At 42.2% G+C, this 15,287-nt stretch overlaps 1 protein-coding gene across 4 annotated transcripts in view; it reads left to right on the forward strand.

Moving 5' to 3' along the window:
* EFNA5 (ephrin A5) overlaps positions 1-15,287 on the forward strand; it is a 281,977-nt gene that overhangs the window by 222,056 nt on the left and 44,634 nt on the right. For all 4 annotated transcript variants that reach the window (XM_059693963.1, XM_059693964.1, XM_059693965.1 and 1 more), the window contains exon 2: positions 10,503-10,795. In XM_059693963.1, the coding sequence (XP_059549946.1) occupies positions 10,503-10,795 (293 nt within the window). The remainder of the gene's footprint in view (positions 1-10,502; positions 10,796-15,287) is intronic.

Raw genomic sequence — 15,287 nt, forward strand, 5'->3', positions numbered from 1 at the left:
GACAGGATGTCCTGGCAGGAGGGGCGCAGGCTGTACTCTCCATGCTCCCTGCTAACTGGAGCCAACCCCGGGCATATCCCAGCTTGGGGTAGGTCTGACCTGAACAGAAGGGAGCCTCAGAACCAAAAGATCCTCTGGATTGCCAGCTCGTGGTTGCTGGGACACAGCTCGGAGCCGAACAGTGGCTGGCAGAGTCTGAAAGAGGGAGCCTTGGATGTTCCTGCCAATGTGATAGGCGGTTGCAGGATTTTGTGAAGCAGCCTGATGAACCCTCTCAAATAGAGGCACCTAATGCCGCTCAGCTGTGTAATTGGGATGGAAATGGGCCAGTGCGAGGCAGCAGTTTGTGCTTAACCTTTTGGGAGTTTTGTTCCAGGAGACTGTGTGGGGGCCGGGGGCTGGGGGAGGGGGAAAGAGAAAGAAGCATTACAAATAATAAGCCTCTCCGCCTGGTTTGTAATGAATTAGTAATAAATGGCCTAGCGCTCTGTGAAAGTCTGACGATTACAGAGCAGCTTTAGCTAAGTGCATGGGACCACATCTTATTTTGATCAGCTGTAGCATAGCAAAGACATGTAATTATCATAATCTAACAATTAGCCTGGCATCACTTTCCAGTGTTTAATTACCCCGATAAATGGTAATTGAATAGAGGACTTAATGACAAGAGAGAAACTTTCATTCTGCCTTAGGTGCTTAAGTTGTCTACTCGGCTAGGCATCATTTTCTAGCATTGCTCAAACAACAGTCCTGATGATCATTTTCCTTTTTTTTTTTGCAGTCGGCCATTGTTTTGTTTCCTGATCCTGGCCTTTGTTTATAACATTATTTAGCACTACTCAAAATTTGACCTGGGACCCAGAACACAGAAGGAGGTTACTGGGCACTTTACACAGTTTTTCTGTTTTTAAGTGTATCTTCCAGCTACAATTACCCTTCTCTGGACATTTCTCAGTCACCACAGTGTTCAGGCACTGTGCTAAGTGTTGGAAATATTGAGATGAGGAAACACCAGCACTATTTTCAAGGAGCTTTATACTATATTAGAGGCCCGGTGCATGAAATTCATGCATGGGTAGGGTACGTAGGCCTGGCTGGCCATCAGGGCTGATTGGGGACTTCCGGATGCCGGCCAGGGCCTCCCTTTCCCAGCTGCCAGCTGCCGCCTGGGGACTTCCTTCATTCCGCACCCCTCCCTGGTGGTCAGCGCACATCATAGCAAGCAATAGAACTTAGAACTTCCGGTCTCCCAGTCAAACTCCCACAGGGACACTTTGCATATTAGCCTTTTATATACAGTGGCGCCTTGACTTACGAGTTTAATTCATTCCGTGACGGAGCTCGTAACTCAAATTACTCGTATGTCAAATCAAAAAGTGAACGAGTGAGACACATGATGCTGGTGCTGGGCTGATGTTGTGGCGTTCACTGTGACATTCACTGTGCCAACTAGCGGTGGGGTATCTGAAGCTGGCTCATAACCTGAATTTTAGCTTGCAACTCAAAGCAAAAAATCGGCCGAGCGACGGCTCGTATCTCGAAAACTCGTTAGTCGGGACACTCATAAGTCAAGGCCCACTGTACATAGATTGTTTAAAAAAAGGGGGGGCCTGCATAAAAATACAAAAAATAAACTACTTTTGCTCACCCCTGTATTATAGCATTAATTACCGTGACTTGCTTTCAGTGTAGTCCCTGTTTTGTTGTAAATCAGTGCATTTTCTTTGAATAAAGTCAGTATGTTTTATGACCATACCCAACACCTGATTTCTTGTGACCCCAGATTTCTTCTTTTCTCACCTTGGCCTTTTCCTGGTCCCAGATTTATATCCAACTGCTCACTGGGCTCTAACCAAAGGGATAAAACTAACTTCTTTCACATGCTAATTTACATAGAAACAGCAGCCATGTCTGCTTTTACATCTTGAAACTTGGTATGAAGCACTTACTATTACTGTACCCCAGCATTACCAAATATGTTTCCCCTTGCTGTATGAAAATCAAAACAAAAGGAAGCCACAAACATGCGTTTTTCTTTCTTCCAACTTGGTGTTTCGTCCTTTGTTTAGTAATAGGTTAATAGAGCTTAGTTCCATGTCATGGAGATCTCAAATACCCCACCCCAATTTCTGAAAAGTCCGGGCCAAATTTCAGACTTAATTGGTAATGATCCCGATAAGTTATCATCAAGCCATAATACAAATATTTGCTTTACTGTTGGCACACCACTATTTGGGAACTACTAAATCATTGCTTAAGTTGGTTAATAGAAAGGACGTTTGCTAGAGTGCTTTGGCTATGCTTTTATTATTGGAACTACTAGTAGAAGGAGCCTGAAATTCCACAGGGTTACTCCATCCCACTAGGATACAGGACTACCTGTGCGTAGTCTGGCTGGGGGCTTACCTGTTTGATTGACTCCCAGGACCCCTGAACAGAATCATGTTCTTTAATCCATTTCTCCAGGACACTGGCTGTATAACCCGTTCAGTGATTTCCTGCCTCCGCCTCGGGACCTGTGTGTATGTGGCAGGTGCTCTGCTCTGTGTGCTTGACACGATGTAAAACTCGGGAGAACTTAGGGCATGGAGGGCAGCCTTGTCAGGAAGCTCCCGGCCCACGGGAGTTGGGAAAAGCCTGTTTTGCATTGTGGAAGTGACCTCTTAGGACATATTCTGATTGCCAGACGGTACTTCTTTATTTTTTTTTAATCCCTTTTCCAAAACCATGTGGAGTGACCTGTGATTGTTGGGGCTGTAGGACTCCGCCTGGTTAATTCCCTGGCTGACTTGGCCTATTGATGTTGACACATTCTTACTCCATGCCCGAGGCCTCGGTGGGGGCTTAGAAGCAATTAGACTGTCACCCCAAGCTCCCAGGCCCTTCCTGAAGGAAAGTCTTATTTAGGCTCTGCCAATTTAATGCTTTGTTTCCTTTGGAGCGCCTCAGTCAAGCTAATAAAACAAACTCCAAATGAGTGAAAACACTGGAGGAGAGAACAGTTTGTGGGCCCTGAATTTGAAACAGGTATTACTCCTGGGAGATACCGATCTCAAAAAGTCATTCTGACTGGTGTGTCTTGTACTTGGAAAGTAACAAGTGAAAGCTGTTTGAGATTTGTATCCATCTGTTTGATATGGAGAATTAGTATTAAAGTGATTTTAAATCACTTGCTTAATCACATTGTGAAAGTGCACACATATGGGGGAGGGGGGAGGGGGGAAGCGACAGGTTAGTATCCTAAACCACTAATAAATTCTAAATATCTGACCAAGTAAATATGTCTGATTCCTATTGTCAACCACTACTGAATTCAAAGCAAAGCTCCCATGCTGGGAAACTTGACTGGAATTTTCATTAGTGGATAAATGGAGCACCAATCTGGGCTCTAAATATTTTGTTCAGTGTCTTGTGCTTCGTTGGGTGAAAATGTATGTGTTGTAGCTTACAACATTTCAGCTGCAAAAGAGTATATAGGACACATCTCTGAAATTCATCCTTGAGTAGTATTTTTTTCAATGTGAAACTCTTCACTCCTGTGGGGATTTTAGTTATGATTGGTGTCTTCCAGAGCCTGAAAGAGCTGGATTGGGCTTCCTGGAATGATGTGTTTTGGTCTTCCTCTACTGTATACCTCCTTCAGCCTTAACACCTAGCCTGGTGACAGTGAAACTTTCCATGGCTGACTATCCCAGAGGTGAAAAATGATGGTCAATTACTAATACATTTGAGAGATAGACACGTTTTAGCCCTTGAGACAGGGGACACATTTAAAATCAGTAAAAGAAATCTTTCTTCAGTCCCCCAGCAATGCTACTATTATTTATCTACCCCAGGTTTGAGTTGCTGTTTATGTTCCCTGCTTTAACCTCTGCAAGAAAACAATAACAAAAAAAAGAGCATCTTCAGACTTTGGGTAGGAAAGCCGTAAGGCTTGCATTCTGTGCTGAAAGGAGTAGCAGAAGGAGATGAGAAGAGGCGTGTTATGCCACAGAGGCTGCCATTCTGCTCATCTGCTCACAAAACATATTCATAAACCAAAGCCCATGTCTGCTGCCGGGCCCACGAGGCCCCCAGGACAAATGAGAAATTCCTCTGGTTAAAAAGAGACATCTTATTCTGAAATTAGCCTTTAAATCAATAATAGTAAAATTGAAAGACAGTGCTGCCAAGACATATTCACTCTAGATTTAGTTTAAAACTTGGGAGGAACCCTAAGCTGACAAATGTGCTTAATCTTTGACCATAAATCATCTCCTTTTACATTTCAATTTCAGAATGTAATATATTAAGTGGCCTTGTAATTAAAGAAGTGACACTGTAGGAATATTACAACAATCACCACTTTGACGGATTAAAATATATTGAAAATGTAAAAATCAACTATCCGGGTCATGATAAATAATATTTTCCTTATTCGATCCTTTAACATGTTACATGAAGGGAGGATAAAGTGTCTCACAGCTTCCTAACCTCTAATAAGCACTCTGCCTCCTTTCAGTAATGCCGTTTCTATATTTATGGAGTGCAGAAACTTCACTCAGGAGCTGCCTGATAAAAATACCTCTGTACATATTTCCCTGGAAGCAGGCGCTCTGCTGTGCCAGCAACATATGCTGAAGGCCAGTTTAGAACGTTTAAAATATGCACCATGCCCTTCCCCTTCCAGCGACTAAAATAAAACGCATTTTGGCTTTAGCAGATGAGGATGGAATGAGGGAGGAGCACAGCCGGGGAAATGGCTGAGGAGGATTCGGAAGGGCGATTCGAGCTGCTCCTCTGCAGCCTGAGTCCCACGGCGCTGCCTGTGTGTCCTTTGGACTTGGCCTCCCCGGTTGTCAGTCCCGCAGCACAAGAGCATATGGCGGCAGAGGAGGAAGCAAGGTCAATGACATGAAAACCATCCATTGGAAAAGAAAGCTAGGTGCTGTCGATTCGCCATAGCCGCAAGGAACCGCGGACAGAGTACACTGAGAACTTGCACTTGAAGTGAAGGAGTGGAATACTAGAGGACTAGATGTCCTCCATGGAGGGACCCAAGTTAAAAAATAAATTTATTAGGGGGAGCATAGTCCTTATGGCTCAGGTGAACTATGAGCGTGAAACAGTGTGTTGGACCCTGTCTCAGGAGAGAGAGGGCTTCATTGCTGCTAACTCAAGGAAAAGGCAAATTGTCAACTCTTACTTCACGTCTATTGTTTTTATTTCATTTGATTTTTGAGACTCAGTTCATGATTCACTTTCTTCAGGAAGGTTAAATAAGGAGAGAAATAATAATAGTATTAAATTTATAATCAAAATTATATTTAGCGATGGAATCAGGTAAATACTGAAGACAAGCTAAGACAAATACACATCCGCATATAGGCTTTCCAGCTCACTCCCAACTGTGGTGGTTGTTTTTGCTATTCATGGCCCCCAAATGCGGTGGTGGTGTTTTCCCCCCAATCCTCCAGGCAGCCTCTGGGTCATCAAGAACTATTGTAGCCCTGCTGGTGTGGCTCAGCAATAGAGTGTTGACCCAGGAACCAAGAGGTCACCGGATCCATTCCTGGTCAGGGCACATATCTGGGTTGCGGGCTCAGTCCCCATTGGGGGGCATGCAGGAGACAGCCAATCGATGATTCTCTCTTTTCGATGTTTCTCTCTCCCTCCCTTTCTTTAAAGACAATAAAAGCATTTTTTTAAAAGAACTATCATAAAGTACATAATTAATTTTTGGTAATTAAGCTGATTATAAAGAACAAGTTTCCATGCAGAATTTTCTTCTTAATTAACTAACATGACCCTTCCATAATATGTATGACATTCTCAACACAACAGTCTTGTGCCAATTGATTAATGTGTACAATGTATTTTTGCCATAACGGTACATATACTACTTAGTATGTGTTATAAGGAGCATTGGCCTGATACCCAGTAGAGAACGGGGCCATCATTCTATGCATGTGAGATGTTTCCTGGCACTTGAGATTTTTGTATTGTGAGAACACAACCTGGGAAGCAATCATTTTACTCCAACACAATCATTTTCTAAGTGTGGTAACTATGCATGCCTTTGTATTATAATCCACTGTGATAATTTAGCAGAGATTATATTATAATTATTGTTGGCTTGTGGGTAATAAGTTCATAATATGCAGTGATCTCAGAGAAGCAGAGATGCATAGATACAATGGATGGAATTCAGAATGAGGAGTAAAGAGGACATATTTCCAAGAAATTTACTGATGTATTAAAACAGGTCGTGCTACCCATGGTATTTGTAACTACTGGCATGTGGAATCATTCTTCCTTGAGGTGAATTTACTCTTTTAAAATGAGCTAAAGCTCATGAAAGCTTTTTCCAGATGGAAAAAATATCCCTTTATGAGAAAGCCTAACAGCACTTTATTCTAGGAAGGACTGAAATGATGTGTGTGATTTGGGTGTAGACTCTGTGATCTGAGGCTTATTCTAACTGTGGATGCACCCTTCTGCCTCCAGTTGAGGAGTGTGGGATCAACCTAGTGGATCAACACATGCAACTTTGCAGCAGGCTTTCCTAGAAGATTAGTATAAGCTGCATGAGGACAGTTACACTGGTAACGCTTCGGAGCCATTGTGGTTAGGAGGAAAGAGAATACACTTCAGAACCATGTAAGGCTTGGGTTGAAATCCTAACCCTGCTACATCTTTCCTGTCGAGAAAAATTAAACTAAGAGGGTAACAACTTCTCTGAAAGTCATTTCCTCAATGGTAAAAAGAAACACTTATAACCACTCAGTAATATGCAACATATTTAGTCATAGCATAACAATTTCTGGATGTGGCAAATATTCGCTGCACCAGTGAATGAAGAAGAGAACGGAAACCCATCAAGAATGAGAATAATCCCTCTCAGGGAACACAGAATAGACCTAAGAGCTAGATGCTAGCAACTTACTCTCTCAGGAGGTGGAATAGCAGAGAGCTTCAGTTCGGAGGTCAGAACATGGGCTGCTTGGGTTTGAATTCTGCCTCCACCTTTTCCCATTTGTGTAACATGGAGCAGATTGCTTGACTTATTAATCTCAGCTTTCTCGTCTTTAAGTGGTATACAAATAATGTCTATTCTGTGGGCTTGATGATGGAAGTTAAATTGAATTAATAAATGTAATGCAATAAGCACTCAATAATATTAGCCATACATATGTTCTCCTTCAGAGTACGGCCAGAAAGTAATGGTTCAGTGCTACTTTGCAGCCAGAGAGCCTGATTTGGGATGGTATAAGAATATTTAACCCTAAACTTTTCTTTGGATTGTACTTGATACATTATACGGATGCCTTTTATGAGTTTCAACTTATCATTGTTTTAGTTTATATTGGCCCACCTTTGAAATTTACATTTGTAAATTAATTTGCATTAAAGATCTGAAACTTAGTGTAAGTTTCATGCTGAATCATCATTTTAATTTTGTTGTATGAATACAAGAGTAGAAATACTAATTCCTGGGCAACCCCATTTTTAAAATAGGTTCCACGGTGATTCACTTAATACCCCACATAGAGCAAAATGTCACCAGAAAAGGATAACTGGTCAACCTGGTGTAAACCAGGTCTTCAGTCTCATGGGTTGTTGTATTAAAATCTTAGCAACATTACCAGGTTTAAAGGATAAAAGTCGGAAAGGGAAAGCTAACTATGAGGCATCCAAAAACCTAGGACAATTTATAGACTAAGCAATAATGGAATGGGTCCGGACAATGGCGGTTTTCATTTTTATTTTTACTTTTAAGCTGTGTTGAGTGCTAGCAGAAGCTCAAATGAGTGACACTTAGGGAAAGGAAAAACATCCCCCCTAGAATGTCTTTAAAATCTATAATAATAATATAATAATACAAAGTGCATCTGGGCATTGCCTTCTGCTGCGGCTCCTGTCTGGCTCTCATCCAGAACTTGTCAGGCTGCTCTTGAGTGCTGATGATTCATAGCCCAGCACCCTTTTATCTGAACGTTGCAGTGTCTTTTCTTTGTACTTTGGCAGTGATGTTACCTTGATGTTCAAAAATCTTTTAAAAGCAACACAGGCTTTGCTTGCATGCTGACAAATTGTTGTCTGCCGGTAATGAAGAAAAAGTAAACTTGGTTCTGTGATCATTGTAAATATACCGAAATAAACACTTTCCTTTTATTTGTTTGTTTGTTTTTAAAAGTTGGTAGTATTTTGAGATCCTCTCGCTGAAAAGTAATCTGACCATCTTTCTTTATTTCCCTTGTATGACTCAGCATGCCGCTTTCCAAACGCAGGGGTCAGCTGGAGTTTTTGTACATCATTTGATATTTGAGGAGAGATTTTGGATTTTAATAAACAAGGGGAACATGAGGTTATTTTTATTTCTGTTGTGTGCTCTTACTGATGTTGTTTCAGCGTTAATATTTTATTAGTACCCATTTGAATATGCTTTCACATATCCTGAGCATAGTAACAGTGCTTCGCATTCACGTGGTGCTTTTCACACGTTTCCTCATCTCAGACTTGAAGCAGCCGTGTGAGGTTAGCAAGGCAGATTCCGATTATTATCCCAAAGTGCATATGAGGAAACAGAGGCTCAGGATGGCTTCTGACTCTCCCACTCGGCCTGCAGCAGGAACCAGTCTGCTTACTCAAAATCAGCACTTCCCCTTTTATCATGTGGTATTTCAGAAAGGAATCGGGGCTTTGTCAGTGAAGATAGCTGCTAGAGTGAAGGTAGTAGTACTTTTGGACATTGGTCACTACAGCCTATGGAAGGTCTTTGTTACATTTGGGTGCAGCATTTTTAAAATATATATATTTTTACTGATTTAAGAGAGGGAGAGAAAGATAGAAACATCAATGATGAGAGAGAATCATTGATTGGCTGCCTCCTGCATGCCCCACACTGAGGATCAAGCTCACAATCCGGGCATGTGCCTGACTGGAATTGAACCTGGACCCCGGGTTCATAGGTCGACACTCAACCACTGAGCCACACCAGCTGGGCTGGGTACAGCATTTTAAGGAGAGCACTGGGAAACGGGAGGACCTGAGGGTAAAGAAACTAGAATAGTGAGGAGCCTGGGAAAGATACCAGAAATAACCAAAGGAATCAGGATTCTCCAGTCTGGAGAAAGGAGGACACAGAGCGATATAGCTGACACCTCCAAATGTTTTATGGACTACCTGGTGGAAGAAGAATTAGATTTGTTCTTGGTAATTTCAGGCAGCAGAAGTAGGATCACTGGATGGAAATTACACAGAAGCAGATTTATACTCAATATAAGAAGAGACTTTCTAACATTTCGAGATGTCCAAAAATGGAATAGACTAGCTCACCCTCACTGGGAAGTGTTCACCCTGAGACTGTCTGACTTCAAGATGATATGACTTTATGGGAGTTGTATTTCAGCAGTAACACAATTTTATGATGAACCTTCTAAGAGCTCAGAGAAGAATTTCCTCACTAGCTAAAAACAGGATTTTTTTTCCCCTAGCCTTTCCACCCTGGTTTTAGAAAGGTGTATGCATGCCAATTCCTGTTTCACATATTACTGGGTCCTGAGAAATACTGTTCAGTTGATAGGAAAGGCATACAATATTAGTTAAAACAAAGAAGCAAGGCTTTTGTTAGATAAGAATCGGAGCAGACTGTGGTGTGATGTGTGCAGTGGTGTGTGTTTGCGAGCATTTTAACCATTTCAGGTTGAGATTTTTGCTGTTTTCATGTGGCTTGTTAACTTTCATTACTTAGTAGTCTAGCCCTAGAACAGGACCTATAAGATTAAAAGAAATGGGCAGAAAATCATTCAAATTTGATGGTTTCAATTTTCTTAATATAGAAAGGGACATGGCATTAAAAAAGAGAGAGATTAGCTAAAATGACTTTGTGACATACACAGATTTACTAAGGGAAATACCTAACTAGAATCCGAAGGTTCCATCCCAGGTGTAGTTCAGTCACTCACTGCTTCATCATTATGCCTTAGGTTTTTATTCCTCTAACATGTACTAGTACATCTTGTTCTAGGAGTTTTCTTCCCAGCTTTTAAACTTTATGACTCTAATATTCCCGGTTTGCATAGAAAATTGAGAATGATCTCAATTATCACAAAAACAATTCAGTCATTTATTTGTTCTTTAAATTATTTATTCATTTATTCAAAAATACTTATGAAATGAAACACTATGTTAGAAATGAGAAAACTTTGCTCCAGCATATGTGATTTTAAGGATGAAAGGAAAACAGCCAATTAGGATCTTTAATACTTAAAATGAACGTGAAGGATTCCATTTGTAGGATATTTTGAAGCAAATAGAATAGCATCCCTCTGTACCATGGCATGTTGTTTCTTTGATTTCAAACAGTAACATTTCAAACCAGGCCCCGAATCACAGTGGCATGCGACAAAAGCAAGTTATAGTAGATCTTTTAGTGCGGGCAATGTTAACGGTTCAACCACCGACTGCAAACCGAAAGCCTTTCCTGTGTGAATAATCTCAGCTGTTCCTTCTCCCCACAGATTCCAGCGGGGTGACTACCACATTGACGTCTGCATCAATGACTACCTGGATGTTTTCTGCCCTCACTACGAGGACTCAGTCCCAGAAGATAAGACCGAGCGTTACATCCTCTACATGGTGAACTTTGATGGCTACAGTGCCTGCGACCACACTTCCAAAGGGTTCAAGCGTTGGGAATGTAACCGGCCTCACTCTCCGAATGGACCACTGAAGTTCTCTGAGAAATTCCAGCTCTTCACGCCCTTTTCTCTAGGATTTGAGTTCAGGCCAGGCCGGGAATATTTCTACATCTGTGAGTATATGCAGATTTATCATGTGGCGGGGCAGCTGGGGGAATCCAGAGTAATTTTTTACCCATGTTCCAGAGAATTGCAGCGAGCTGGACTCCGCATCCCAGATGTCTCCTTGTAAATGCATACATCAGGGTCCCTAGATACATTAGCCGGGAATTGAGAGCACAAATTAGATTAAAGACACAGCGCCTCTCCCCCTATGAAATTGCATGTCAGCCTGTTCAGTGAACCACTGCTGACTTGGATTTCTTTTAAATGAAAATTGCTAGGACTTCTCCAAAGCTGGGGAGGGGGGGGGGGGGGAGAAATTCCTGAAAAAAAAAATTAACGGAAATAATTAAATTTACATGGCTTAGAGTCATTGGATTTCTTATTCAGGTGTCAGCAATATCCTTTCAGTCATCCACATTTTCAGTGGAGAAAGCCAGCCCTCCTGCAAATGTCAGTATGCTGACGATAAATACTCTCTTTGCACCAAGGAGGAAAGATGATTATTAAGAGCAGCTGTGTCTTTAAACAGGAAAGAGCATAAAGAAGGATCTAGAAAGGGTTCCAAGGGAACTGGTGTAAGTGTGTTTCCCACCTGTGAGCATTCAGCGACCCTGTCCTGAGAGAGCGCTAAAACTTTCTCAGCAGACCTCGCTTCATCACATTGCCATGGCCTTCTATTTCTCCACCATATACACCATCACTTCTTCAGGCATCATACTAGTCAGATTCCAGACAACCGCTTCCGGAATCTCTGTGCATAAGTCACCTGAGATCGTGTTATAATGCAGATTTCTGCTCAGGGGGTCGTCCGAGATTCGGTAGGTCATCCGGTGAGGGCGATGCTTCTGGGGTTATAGGTCATATCTAATTTAGACAGCCTGCTGTGTCTCTGTCTGAGCTTTCCTTTAACTAATACCAAATTTTTAAGTGATCCTTCCTTTCCCACATGTTTTCACTGTCAACTGAAGGAGTTAAAAGTTTATTTGTTTAAAATTACATTTATTGAACAGTACACCGTGGCTCAGAAGTGTCAGAGGATGCAAGAGGAACAGACACTCCCTGTCCTCAAGGGTGACTGTCTAGTGAGGAGCAGACTTGTCCAGAGGCAATGACAGTGTAAATAGACAATTGCTGAATGAAGATGAATGCAGGGAGCGGTGGGACCCTGGCGGAGGTTGTACCTCACCTGCCTGAAGAATCTGGGTGTGCAGCTGTTCATGGTGTGTAGCAATCCCAGCGATACCACCCAGTGTGCTGAGCACTGATTTTTCAACCCGCTTGCCAGACCTGCAAGATGAAAAACATTCCTGTTCTCATTTCTCCAATTCAAGTATCCCCACTCTCTCCTGGCCCACCTGTTTTAAGTGTACAAGGACTTCCAGCTCCCTTTCTTCTGCAGAAGCAGAATGTTATAAGCTGGATTTCCCCACCACAAGGGCACTCTCACTTACATTGGAATTGAATTTAGAAAGGAAATGGAACAGCACCAGTCTTATTATTTCAGTGCATATTTCAGCCCTTAGTCATGAGAAAACATGTGAGAGCCTTGATACTATCTCACCTTCGATCCATAAAATAAGGAGGGCGGGGCTAAGGGGGAGAGAGCAACCAAAGGACTTGTATGCATGCATATAAGCCTAACCAATGGACACAGACACCAGGGGGGCGAGGGCATGAGTGGGGGTGGGGGGCACTAGGGGAATAAGGGCACATATGTAATACCTTAATAAAGAAAAAAGAAAGGGGATATTGAGTCCCACGGATGGAGGAGACACAGTGAGTTCGCACGTTCTCAGGCAGCAGGCTCTTGCCTTTTGCCAGTTTTTCACGTTGTGAAAGAATCTCATTCAGCATGTGAGAACGAGGGAAGAGGAGGACTTCAGTTGTGGGACAGCAACTCATGAATTGCCTAACTCTAACATATCATACCAATACAGCAGGAAGTTACTGCATTTCCAGATTTTCATATTGGTTTCTCAGGTCAAAACACAACCACAAAAGCAAACCCCAAAATGAGTAGAGTGCACTAAGATGGGAAACATACTCACCATCTAACTGGCTGATTGCATGATTATTAGAAATTATAGAATCCATTGAGGTTCATAAGCAAGATGTTATTATTCAAATATACTCATAGTGCTTATGACTCGTTTTTCCTCATTTGTGCTTAAATTCAATATTTCACTAAAAACCATTATGTGTCTTCTATAACATTCATTTAACGGAGTCATTTAACTGTCAAGGGCTCCTGTCAAAGTAATTGTTCCAAACTGCTTCAAAATATCAGGAGCTTTTTGCTGTTCAGCTGAGTTTAACCTGAATTACATTTTTTAACGAAAGGTAAAATAGCACAGAATTAGCGGTGAGGAGATGTTCATCTACAGGAAGCATGGTGGCCTGGAGTCGGTGAAATTGAATTTTTAACCACGTGTTAGAACCACACGCACACCCTTCCCTGTCTTTTTAGTAGTGAAAGGGTTTCCTCTCGTTCTCTCACTGCTGAGAGCTGAGTGGCAGAGCTGTGGGGAAGTCTTAAAGACGTTTAATATACTCTGGTCATAATTAAACTAAAGAAGTCTTAGGGGAGAATTGGCCCTCAGTTGAATTCTCTCTCTTCTAATGTGTGTGGCATGAACAACATGACTGGGAAGCGGCTCTTTTCACAATTACTGTGTCACAAGAAGCTCTGTTGCTGATCCCAGGAACAGGCTGACTACCCACCCACCGGTCAGTTTTATAAAATGTTCTTACCAGGCCAGGGTGTATTTCAGCTCTTCGCAGCCTTAAAACCTCTTCCAAGTTTTCCAAGAGGAAAAGGAAAGCTATTGCCTAAAGTAGGCAGCCTTGCTGTAGGGTATACTAGAGGAAGGGTTACATTTAGTGGTGACTGTGAACCGAAATTCAGACATAAACTTGAACTTGTGGGCAGGGAAGAGGAGTGGCCCATAACAGGGTATCCACCTCCTCACTTAGAGAGGACACCCGTCAGAGAGTTCTTCCCAATTCAGCCTTATCCTCAACAAGATTAATGCCTTCTTCATTTCGTTGAGGGAGACCAGATTAAGAAACAGTCGTTGGAAATATCTCCTATGAAGTTTCCAGCTTACTTTACTTAAAAATAAAATATTCTTCACAATTCCAGATCCTGTGTTTGTCCCAAGAATGACTCTGTGCTATGTCCTCCTTGCCTTGGGAACAGGCAGTCTATTAAGTTGTTACAATAAGGGATTGTTGCTACAGCAGACTGAGCCCATTCTCGAATCTGACATACACTGTTTTTAGTCTACAGGAGTTATTTTGGGAAGTGATTGGCATACTAAATTAGGGAAGGTCGGTGGTATTTCTATCAGTGATAGGTTTACAGAACTGCCTGCGAATAGGTTATGGCAATAGAGACTTCCTAAGGCAAAGAACAATTTTAGAAATTTCAAAAATACTCATTTTAGAAATGATTCTCATAAATATGAACAAATGAGAACAGGTTTGAAAGAAGTTTTGCTGTTGCTGTCTTTAGATTAGAAGAGGCAAAGAAAAATAAAGAAGGCACCACACGTTGTCTTTGTAAATCAGTAGGAACACTGATCTAGAATGTCCTCCTCTGTAAAGCAAGGCAACCTGAGTCCCACGCCCTTCTCTTGACGTCACTGGCTGTACGATCTTGGGTAAACCATTCAATCTCTCTGGGTTTCCAACTCCATGTTGGTAAAATAATGTGGTTATAATAGATCAGCCGTTCTCAACCTGTGGGTCATGACCCCTTTGGGGGTCGAACGACCCTTTCACAGGGGTCGCCTAAATACATCCTGCATATCGGATATTTACATTACGATTCATAACAGTAGCAAAATTACAGTTATGAAGTAGCAACGAAAATAATTTTATGGTTGAGGGTCACCACAACATGAGGAACTGTATTAAAGGGTCGCGGCATTAGGAAGGTTGAGAACCACTGCAATAGATAATTGCAAACGTTTCTTGAGCTTTAATATCCCAATGTTACCCTATTTTACCGAAGGGTCTGCACCACTAGGGTAAGAGAGAACATCTGTAAAATGGCCCAGCCTAATGCCTTTTCCTTACTTAGTAGGTGTTCAGTAAGTGCCAGTTACAGGGGTAATTAGGGGAAATGCAGAGTGGAGAGGCCTATTGGGCATTAGAATTATGTCCTGTTTACACCACCTTCCCCTGTGGTCTCCACTAGTGCAGCCGATGCCTCTCTGCTTTCTCACTGGATCACCACTCCGTCAAAGCCCTCCAGTGACTGACTTCCTGCCTCGCCAAGACAAAAGCCAGTCTCTAACCTGGGCACCATGGTCCTCCTAGGCAGGTTCTCTTACCACTCACGCTTCTCCCTGTTGTCTGCTCCAGCGCCTGCCCACATACCTGTCCATGCCCCAGACAGCAGGACTCAGCACTTTCTCTTCTCTCTGCCAGGGATCTCATTGCCACAGGCATCCATGTCCTTGGCTCTCACTTCCTTAAGTCTACATTAAAAAAAGT

Source organism: Myotis daubentonii, chromosome 4, assembly GCF_963259705.1.
Source record: "Myotis daubentonii chromosome 4, mMyoDau2.1, whole genome shotgun sequence".
Classification (NCBI taxonomy): domain Eukaryota; kingdom Metazoa; phylum Chordata; class Mammalia; order Chiroptera; family Vespertilionidae; genus Myotis; species Myotis daubentonii.